The sequence below is a fragment of the Podarcis bocagei genome, assembly GCF_964188305.1.
Source record: "Podarcis bocagei genome assembly, chromosome: 14".
NCBI classification, from domain to species: Eukaryota; Metazoa; Chordata; class Lepidosauria; order Squamata; family Lacertidae; genus Podarcis; species Podarcis bocagei.
The window spans coordinates 30,972,518-30,981,720 of NC_138139.1; the positions used below are offsets into that span (position 1 = coordinate 30,972,518).

At 51.0% G+C, this 9,203-nt stretch overlaps 1 protein-coding gene across 3 annotated transcripts in view; it reads left to right on the forward strand.

Annotated features, from left to right (window-relative positions):
• Nucleotides 1–6,991, forward strand: part of SCNN1B (sodium channel epithelial 1 subunit beta) — a 37,565-nt gene extending 30,574 nt beyond the window's left edge. For all 3 annotated transcript variants that reach the window (XM_081170862.1, XM_081170864.1, XM_081170863.1), the window contains exons 11-15: nucleotides 1,077–1,152; nucleotides 1,333–1,390; nucleotides 2,155–2,216; nucleotides 4,328–4,403; nucleotides 5,560–6,991. In XM_081170862.1, coding sequence (XP_081026988.1) covers nucleotides 1,077–1,152; nucleotides 1,333–1,390; nucleotides 2,155–2,216; nucleotides 4,328–4,403; nucleotides 5,560–5,967 — 680 coding nt within the window. In that variant the 3' untranslated portion in view covers nucleotides 5,968–6,991. The remainder of the gene's footprint in view (nucleotides 1–1,076; nucleotides 1,153–1,332; nucleotides 1,391–2,154; nucleotides 2,217–4,327; nucleotides 4,404–5,559) is intronic.
• Nucleotides 6,992–9,203: the final 2,212 nt, after the last annotated feature.

Genomic DNA, 9,203 nt, shown 5'->3' on the forward strand with positions numbered 1-9,203 from the left:
CCAAGCAGTCCAGCTTCCTTGTTTAGTTACAGCTATTTGGTTTATTTAGTGGGTGTTGGATATTGTGTGTGTTCCACCTGTGTAAATGGGTCATTGACCATGATGGATTAGTCAAGCAATGAAGGGACACTGGGAGCCAGGGCAATGCTTTGAAAGGGCCAGGAATTAAAACTCATGCATCTGTTTTTGTTTTGAATGTCTTTCCATCGTTTGGTGTGTTTTTTAAAAAGCGAAGTGTCAAAGCTTGCAATTTTAGATTCAACTTGTGAAGATAATCTGTTTTGTTTTATTTCATAGAGTCTTTATACACCACTTAATCATAAAAACACAACCCACCTCAAAGTGGTTTACACAAAAAAGCATTAAAAGTGTAAATCAACAACAATAATTTAAATGTTTGAAAAGTTTAAATAACAATATATTGAAGACAGTTTTAAACAATTATGTTTTCAGCAGGTGTGCAGTGAAGGTGCCTGCCTGATATCAATAGGCAGGGAGTTCCAAAGTGTTGCCACACCATAAGGTCAAGTTCTTATGAATGTGGGACGGGTTGCCAGAGCAGTGTGGACCTTCAGTTCCGCTCCGGACAACAGCAGCTTGATTTGGGGTGAGGGCAGTGCCAGATTTACGTATAAGCTAAACAAGCTATAGCTTAGGGGCCCCACTCTCTTGGGGGCCCCCACAAAATTTAAAGGGGGAAAAAACTGGATGTACATTTCCAAAATATAAGATAAACAAATAAAATAAAGCCTACATACAGCAACAGTGTTTCTAAATGGATTTAGATACCTATTAGGTCCATAAATTACCATATAGCATATATTCAACACAAAAAAACAGGGACAATTTGTTGTTGACAAAGGACAGCTGGATACATAAAGGGCCCCATTACCTTCAGTAGCTTAGGGCCTCATCAGACCTAAATCCGGCCCTGAGTGAAGGAAGCGGTATCACAGGAACAACCCTCTCCCCTTTGGCACTTCCATGAGCTTTTAAGCCCCGCAAATTCGACAGGGAGAAAACAACTCCACTCAAGTTCCTGAAAGCAATGACTGTGCTTTGTTTGAACTCTGCAGCATATTGCTTCTCTGAGCTGCGCAACCAACTGGAGATCCGCCAGACCTGCATCGAGTCTTGCAAGGAGACCTGCAAGTAAGTACAGGCGGCGTCCCACAAAGTTCCCGAGGCACAGAAGGCCTGCTCTCCGTCTTGCACTGACCCCTGGGCCTCTCCAGTGGGGCAGCTGGAATAACCCAGCTGGGCTTTGCTGTGCAAAGAGACAGGGAAGCGGGGACTGGGAATGACAGTTCTCTCTCCTTCCTTTTTCGACAGCAACACCCAGTACAAGATGACTATCTCCATGGCTGACTGGCCTTCTGAAGCTTCTGAGGTGGGTCTCCCAGAGATGCTTTTGGGGGAGTCTTTTGGCTTCTGGATGTTCTGAAGATCTACCCACATGGAGTTGGGTGGATGTTTGGGTGTTTGGGGCTTTTAAAGCAGCTCAGTCCCAGACTCGGATGCGTAAGATTAAATTTATTTTAAAAACACAGAGAGAAGTGGCTCTCTTTAAAAGGGATGAAATTCATCCAGTAGGGAATATTAAAAATAAAAAATAAGCTCCTGTTTTAAGAACATAATAGCCTGCTGGATCAGGTCAAAGGGGTCCCATCTAGTTCAGCTCCCTGCTATCACAGGGACCAACCAGATGCCCCATTGGGAAGCCTGCAAGCATTCTCCCCTCGTGTAGGTTTCCAACAACTGGCATTCAGTGGCATTGCTGCCTTCATCCATGGAGGTAGAGCATAGCCATCGTTGCAAATAGCCATTGATAGCCCTCTTCTCCATGAATTTGTTCAATCTTCTTTTAAAGTCATCTTGGTTGGTGAATATCACTGCCTCCTGTGGGAGGGAGTTCCATAGTTTAACTGCATGAAGAAGTACTTTCTTTTATTTGCCCTGAATGGATAAAAGTGCTTTATGCTTCTAAAAATGTACCCACATCAGAAAGGCAACCAATTAATTAATTTACATTCGTTCATTTGCAAGGCACCTGACGTTGCATGTACAAGTAAGCAAAAGGGGCGGGGTCCTGCACACAGATGGCAGTCAGAGCATCCCTCCTTCCAGAAACCTTATTTTGTTTCTTCTTTCTAGAACTGGATATTCCATATTTTATCCTATGAAAGAAATAAGTCACGTGATATCACTGTGGGCAGGTGAGTAAAAGCCAGCTGCTCCCTGAGCCACAAAGAGTGGGTAGGGAGAGACAAGGAGGAGGGCTGGGGGGGGGTGTTAGACAGGGGGATGCAGAAGAAGGGAAGGCAAAGGTAAAGGGACCCCTGACCATTAGGTCCAGTCGTGGCCAACTCTGGGGTTGCGGCGTTCATCTTGCTTTATTGGCCAAGGGAGCCGGCATACAGCTTCCGGGCCATGTGGCCAGCATGACTAAGCCACTTCTGGCGAACCAGAGCAGCACACAGAAACGCCGTTTACCTTCCCGCCGGAGCGGTACCTATTTATCTACTTGCACTTTGATGTGCTTTCGAACTGCTAGGTTGGCAGGAGCTGGGACCGAGCAACGGGAACTCATCCCGTCGCAGGGATTCAAACAGACGACCTTCTGATCGGCAAGTCCTAGGCTCTGTGGTTTAACCCACAGTGCCACCCGCATCAGAAGAAGGGAAGGCAGCTACTTAAGCTGGCAGCCTGGGGCTTGAAAGACAGTGTGGTACAGTGGTTAGAGTGCCAGACAAGGACCCGGGAGACCTGGGTTTGGATCCCACTCAGCCCCGTATGAAGCGATCTTGGGGCAGCTGCTGCCTCTCAGTGGAACCTACCTCACAGGGTTGTTGCAGGGATTCAGTGAGAAGGGGGAAAGAAGCATGTACGCCACCTTGAACCCCTTGGAGGGAAAGGGTGGGCTATGAATGCAGTAAAAATCAATGTGTGGTAGAGGCACGGTTGGCTCCAGGGCTTGGAGGGGCCTGAGGCAATAACTCATCCAGCCCCTGCCCCCCTCCCTGACTGCTCCTCATCCCTGCCATCTAACTGCTTGCCAGGCAGAGAACAAGCAGGGATCCATCAGGCTGTGGCCTCTCCTCACCACCTCCAGGATCAAGCAAGTGGGGAGGAGGGGGAGTGAGCCCTCAGCGGATTCCCAACCACACCAACCCATAGAGCCGAGGTATGTGGGATGAAGGCCCCTTCTCCAGGGAAGTTTTTGTGATGCTCAGCTGCTGAGGGCCAAGCCCAGGGCGCTGTGCTCTCCCTGCTCCCGTCAGGCCTTCTTGGCATAGTTGCTGCTCCTTTTGCATGGCTCCTCTTTTTTGCGTCTGCTCTGGGCACAGAGCACAGGTGAGACCACCAAAGCTCCCTCTGGCTTCTGAGACCCGTCCAGCCTAGCTGCTCTCCCTGCTTTCTGAGGCCCCAGGAGGTGCCAATCCTCCAGCCCCAGAACCCACTTTGGAAAGCTCTTGTGGCAAAGGCAGGCCCAGGAGGAATGCGCTTCAGCCAGCCCCAGCTGTTCCAGGCGGCACATGGTCCCTTGCAGCAGCTGCCGCTGCCGCATTGCAAGCCTTTTACCTCCACTGATTGCGAAATTGCAGCTCTGCAAAGTGTCTCAGCCTTCTCCCACAAACTGCAACCAGTTTGATCTTGGCTGCTCCAGAGCAGCTGGAAATTGGGCAAATGGCCCCAGGTTTATAGGCACACTTTGCAGCTGCAGCGGCTGCCACAGCCTTGTTTGCTGAGCCTTCCTGTATGCCACGTACACCAGAGCCACCAAGTGAGAGTGGGGTGCCTGTGGCGTGGAGAAAATGGACTTTCCCCTCTCTGCTAATGCTCAGAAGTCCAGTGAAGCTGGGAAATTCAGGACAGATGGAGGAAGAAGAAGAAGAAGAAGAGTTTGGATTTGAGTTTTGGCCTTTCACTCCCTTTAAGGAGTCTCAAAGCGGCTAACATTCTCCTTTCCCTTCCTCCCCCACAACAAACACTCTGTGAGGTGAGTGGGGCTGAGAGACTTCAAAGAAGTGTGACTGGCCCAAGGTCACCCAGCGGCTGCATGTGGAGGAGCGGAGGTGCGAACCCGGTTCCCCAGATTACGAGACTACCGCTCTTAACCACTACACCACACTGGCTCTCAAGTATTTCTTTGCACAGCACAGAGAAACTGTGGAACTCCCTGCCACAGGAGGCGGTGATGGCCCCCAACTTCAGGGCAGGAGCCTATAGGAAGGGAAGGGCAGAATCTCAGGCAGCAGCTTATCAGGCCTGGTGAATGAATGTTTGAGGAAGAGGAGCTCATTGTTTCTCCTCTTGCTTCCTGCAGGAGTGGGATCATCAAGCTCAACATCTATTTCCAAGAGTACAACTACCGAACCATTGTGGAGACAGCAGGGACAACTGTAAGTGGGCTGGGTCCAGATCCCCTTGCTCAGCCTATTCTATGAAGCACAGGGTGGGGGGTTGTATAATAGTAATGCGGGATGTGTTTTAAGCCCTGCCCTCTGCACTGGAAATGCATTTCCCTTCTCTCAGGTGCCTCCTGTTTTGGCTTTTGTTTCTGAGTTGTCACAGAAACTGTCTCAGGGATGCTATTATTTCACATGTTGCAAAGGGTGAGTTGTGGCCTCTGGGAAAATACTGATTTGGTGTTAAAGAATGGGAGCCGTCTGTGAGCAGGAGAGCTCTCCAGGACTATGATGAGATGGGAAAGACCTCAGAGCTCATTCCAAATTTGGAATAAAGACAAGCTTAAACTGTTCACTCTTCAGCTTTTGAATCTCTAGCACTCCCCCCGATAGTTTATTTAAAAGCTGAAGTCTTGTTAGTTTCCCCTCAGAAATTGGTTGTGTCCTTGGCTGGGAATACAGTGGTACCTCGGGTTACATACACTTCAGGTTTCATATGCTTCAGGTTACAGACTCCGCTAACCCAGAAATATTACCTTGGGTTAAGAACTTTGCTTCAGGATGTGAACAGAAATTGTGTGGCAGTGGTGCAGCGGCAGCAGGAGGCCCCATTAGCTAAAGTGGTGCTTCAGGTTAAGAACAGTTTCAGGTTAAGAACGGACCTCCAGAATGAATTAAGTACATAACCCGAGGTACCACTGTACTACAATACAGTCGTACCTTGGTTGTCGAACGGAATCCGTTCTGGAAGTCCATTCAACTTCTGAAAATGTCCAACAACCAAGGTGCGACTTCCGATTGGCTGCAGGAACTTTCTGCACACAACTAGAAGGCACAGAAGCCACACTGGACGTTCGGGTTCCAAAGAACGTTCACAAACCAGAACACTCACTTCCGGGTTTGCGGCGTTCGGAAGCCAAAACATTTGACTCACCAGGCATTTGGGATCCAAGGCATGATCGCAAAATAAGGATTTTTGTGATAAAAGTCCAGTGAGGACAACTTGGATACAAAGCCTATTCCATCCTCTGGACTTGTTCCACTGGAAGGCCATCCTCAAAGCAAACAGTTGCCCCCCTGGGGTCAGGACCCCCCTTACCTCCCCTTGCTCCAAGTGCCTTCTCTCAACCTGTGATTCTTCCCGTTGCAGGTTGTCTGGCTTCTCTCAAGCCTGGGTGGCCAGTTTGGCTTCTGGATGGGAGGCTCTGTGCTGTGCATCATTGAGTTTGGAGAGATCCTCATCGACTTTGTCTGGATCACTATCCTGAAGCTGATTGGCTGGTTCAAGGGGCTGAGGAGAAAGCGCAGCCAGCCCCCGAAGCGGGATGTTCTTCCCACCGTGTCCGAGAGGGTGGAGGCTCACACTAACCTGGGCTTCCAAGGGGAGGAGGGGGAGGAGGGAGCCGATGACAATCCTGGGGACGACAACTTGGCCGCAGATGACGAGGCAGGGTCTGAACCAGGAACGCCACCTCCCCAGTATGACTCCCTCCGCGTGTCAGCCATGGATGTCATGGAGATGGATAGCGATGGGGAAGCAGATCCGACTAAAGCTTAATGCCCAGCTGATGTGGAAGGGGAGCCAAGAAACCCCACTCTGTCCTCCAAGGGGGCTTCGTAGAATTGCAGAATGGAAGGGACCTCAAGGGTCTTCTAGTCCATGCAGGAATGCCCACCCAGACAGCCTGCTCCTTCTCCCTCAGCTCCTTGCAGCGTGGGACATTTAGGGATTCAAGAGTGGCTGCTAATGCAAAGCCCTTTCTCCTTGGGCTCTTGGTTCAGCTTTTGTCCCAATTGGATTGCACAGAGGTCAGGGCATGCCCAGTCTGCTTTGAGTGTCTGTTCCGCTTTGTTTACGGCAAATGTGCATTCATTCTGATTCACTTGCATAATCAATAGTTTATCATCGGTACATTTCTCTGTCACTATCCTAACTGCCCAAAGTCTGTCTGTGGTGGTGGTCTCCCCCGCCCCCCCCCCATGAGTTCGTTGTGTTAAAGTGGCAGAGCACTTTTAAGCACACAAACATGTGCTGGACTCCCCCCTGCAAAACACTGGTCAGTTGGAGGTCTCCCATTTTGCTCATCTGCTCAGTTGGAGCATCATACCTGGCTGGAGGAATGTGCATGGCTGCAGCTTCTGTGGAACCCTTTAGGGTTGGGCAGAGCCTGAGTTGTGGAAATGGGGGTTATATTACCGTCCAGATGCCTCAGTTAACCCAGCCAGGGCTGACGTTTCAGTGATGCTGGAACCCTTTTGCTGCCTGCCTGAGCCAGCTGACCATGCACCTGACTCTCCTGTACCAAACTTTGGGGTTTTGAAGATGGTGACACTGCAGGGAGGGGAGGGTGTTTTTGTTTGGAGGGAGAGGGTAAGAGTCCTTTGCAGAATACCAACTCACCTGTGGTGGAAAACATTTTATGAGTTGGACTCTTTGTGGGTGGGGTTTATTTTAGATGAAGAGAAGCAGAAGAGGAGTCCACCATCAACCCGTGCTTGTTAGAGAGCGATACAAGCAACCTCCCATTTCCTACAGCTCAGGCCTTTCTGTGAGCTAACAATAAACGAGACAGACAGAGCAACTGCCTTGCCTGCTTCCTCAAACCTCCTCCTCTTCCCACCCTCTCCTCTACTTGATGTGAATTGGAGCATAGGCTAACATGCTCTAGGAAAAGAGGCACATGACACACCAATAAAGATGCTTCCTTTTCGATCTCTTTGGCAGAATGCGCCCAGTTTTGGTTGGCAACCAGGTGGCCTCTTCCTGCACATGGGAGCCTCTGTGATGCACCAGCCTCCAGCGAGGAAGGTGGCATGATAATCAAGGGCTTACGCCTTGTGCCAGCCATACACACTGACACACATGCACATGTTTAGTATAACATGTATAAAATGGATGAAGGTCTGTGCAACTGGCCTCTTTCTGGCCTCGTGCCAATTAGCAGAAGAGCTGGGACGAGGGGAGAACCACAGAGCTAGAAAAGGTAGACGAGCGTCACATCAAGCAATGCTCCCCTGGGCTGATCGCCTCCTAAAGGGAGCTCAGCAATACAAGGGGGCAAAAGGGGAGTAAATAGCCCCCTGGTGGGGATATATAGATACTGCTCTCTGGCCACCTGCTTTCCTGAACTTCACTCCCCTAAATTTACCTGGGAAATGGAAGAGAAGGAAGTGGTAGGAGGGGTTCAAAGGATCAGGCTATGCGAGAGGCCAATTGCCTGAAATGCTCCACAGCCCTCTGCCTACCACGGACAGCACCTGCCTCTCCTGTCATGGCTATTGACACCTTGCATTAGACAGATTCCAGGCCCCAAAAGTCACCTAAACTGGGAAGGGAAGGGGAGAGCTGCTTTTGGGCAACAAAGTATCTGGGACTGGGCTGTGCAGAGATGATGGGAAGGTGATAGCTTCAGGGTGTTGGGGGGAGAGAGACCTTCCTTCAGCCAAGCAACCAGCCAAGGCGCCAGCTCCTTCCTCCCACCCCCACTGACCATACCGGAGGACAAAAAAGAGCCCCCAAGCTGCAGAGACAGACCTGCCCTTTGCAGTAGGCCTAGAGTTGCCTTGTGCAGGAGGAGCCTTGCTGCAGCCTCCCAGAGGCTGGACCTTCCCAACCCCCCCAGCACTGCTGTTGCAAGTCTCTCCCCCGCCCCGGGTGAATCGAGAGCTGAGCCACGAACAAGCCCATAAAAATGGGCAGGATGGCAGCGAGGGCAAAGTGATCCCAGGAACTAGGAGAGGCCACCTGCTGCAGACAGCTGGATCCGGTCTGTGCAGGCCACTGCTTGGCTCAGGCTGTCCGTCAGAAAGGGGCCAGCCTGACGGACCAGCCCAGGAGGAATGTCCACAGCCAGCCCATCCCACTTGGTCACCAGAGCACATGGCAAGGCTGCCCTCAAGAGAGGATGCTGTGCCAGGCAAGCAAGGACTAAGCCTCACAATCATCGGCTTGCCTAAGCCAGGCTCCTCCCCCTCTTCCCCAGCCTGCTTTGGCAAGTTGCAGAAAACAGCACCCAAACGCCACGTGCACAAAACTGACACCTGCCACCAGGTGGGCTAGGGGGAGGAGAGGGTGCAGTCCAAGCCTCACATTGCTCTCCTGCCTGCTCCACTCAAGATGTGCCCTGAGCCTAGAGAAGAACACCCCTCACCCCCTACGCTGCCAGGTTTTTATTTTTTTGTTACAGAGCCAGAAAAAGGGCCCTTGAAACAGGCAAGCCCCATCAGCTCACCTGCCTGCATAACCCACCTAACCAGGCCAGAGTTTGTTAACCCCAGACTTGGGAGGAGAAGGAACATTTTAGGCGCAAGCTTCACTAAGGTAAAAGGGTAAAGGGGACCCCTGACCTAAATTAGGTCCAATCGTGGCTGGCTCTGGGGTTGCGGCGCTCATCTCACGTCACTTTATTGGCTGAGGGAGCCGGCATACAGCTTCTGGGTCATGTGGCCAGCATGACTAAGACGCTTCTCGTGAACCGGAGCAGCACATGGAAACGCCGTTTACCTTCCTGCCGGAGTGGTACCTATTTATCTTTGACGTGCTTTCAAACTGCTATGTGGGCAGGAGCAGGGACCGAGCAGTGGGAGCTCACCCCGTCACGGATTCGAACCGCCCACCTTATGATTGGCAAGTCCTAGGCTCTGTGGTTTAACCACAGCGTCACCCGCATCCCTTCACTAGGCTGCACCAATTACAAGCAGATGCAAGTTTTGAATTTGACAAGAGCTCTGGCGGCTAAAGAATTATGTGTGAAATGCAAAAGCCTGTCCGGCTCCTAGAAAAGTCACGAAAAT